The sequence below is a fragment of the Saprolegnia diclina genome (genome assembly GCF_000281045.1).
Source record: "Saprolegnia diclina VS20 unplaced genomic scaffold supercont1.77, whole genome shotgun sequence".
NCBI classification, from domain to species: domain Eukaryota; phylum Oomycota; class Saprolegniomycetes; order Saprolegniales; family Saprolegniaceae; genus Saprolegnia; species Saprolegnia diclina.
In genome coordinates, this window is record NW_008246144.1 from 39150 (window position 1) to 40063 (window position 914).

At 53.4% G+C, this 914-nt stretch overlaps 1 protein-coding gene across 1 annotated transcript; it reads right to left on the bottom strand.

Annotated features, from left to right (window-relative positions):
- Nucleotides 1-33: 33 nt before the first annotated feature.
- Nucleotides 34-495, bottom strand: SDRG_14725 (hypothetical protein; the record flags this gene model as incomplete). Its single annotated transcript, XM_008620877.1, has 3 exons — nt 227-495; nt 118-180; nt 34-64 (listed from the first exon to the last, which is right to left on the bottom strand). The coding sequence occupies exons 1-3, from the start codon at nt 469-471 to the stop codon at nt 34-36; spliced, it is 339 nt and encodes a 112-aa protein (XP_008619099.1). The 5' UTR covers nt 472-495.
- Nucleotides 496-914: the final 419 nt, after the last annotated feature.

Genomic DNA, 914 nt, shown 5'->3' on the forward strand with positions numbered 1-914 from the left:
CGAGTGAGCTCCACTGCGACGATACCCAAACGTTTACATGGTAGGGCGACTCGCCCGCGTGCTGCTACACAAGAGGCGATGAATCCGTCGCGACAAGCATCGAATTCGAGTACGTACTTGAGCGTGTTTGGCAACAGGAGCTGGGAGAGGTCGAGGTACCCGCCGCCGCAATCAAACCCGCTAGCCGAGTCGATGAGTGCGGACTGGACAATGGCGTGAAGACTACAGCGTCGCGTTGGCGTAGTTGGTGACATTGCCGACAGCAGCGAACGAGTAGTTGGCCGTGTGGGTCGCACTCGAATCCGTCTGATCTGTCGACAGAGTTCCCACCAGAGCGTAGTAGTCGTAGTTGCGCAGGACGCACTGCTTGTTGAGCAAGCACACAGGCGCCGTCGGTGGGCAGTTGTCGTCGGCTGCGAGAATCGCCGCATCCTCGGCGATCGCTAGTGAGCTGTACGGACACGGCTTCATGTTGGGTTTGCACTTTGCAGCTGCCTTGCCCGCTTATGGCGCGCACTGTACGTAATATTGACACGGATATAGTGTGCGACATTTCAACTCAGGTGTCGATTGCGTACTCCTGCAATTGGTGTAATAAAGAACTGCTTTTCACATGTGAAAATCAATAAGACACACTATTTGACGCACGTTCGAGCAGACGTTTTCCTTGCTTCCAGCGAGCGCAAGCTGCCGAGCATGCTGCGCTACGAGCTGTAATCTGGGGCGACGCTGGCGGGCGACGCTGGATCCAAAGTAGCAGTCGGTCGCCGCACCAAGGTCATCGTTTTGGCAATTTGATAGCGAATGAAGAAGCAGGAAATTGTTAGTCTCTACGTTTGCAAAATCTCGTAAATGAAGATAACGCAAAAGACGTTTATGTATATCAGCCACATAGTGATGTCCAAGGACTTATT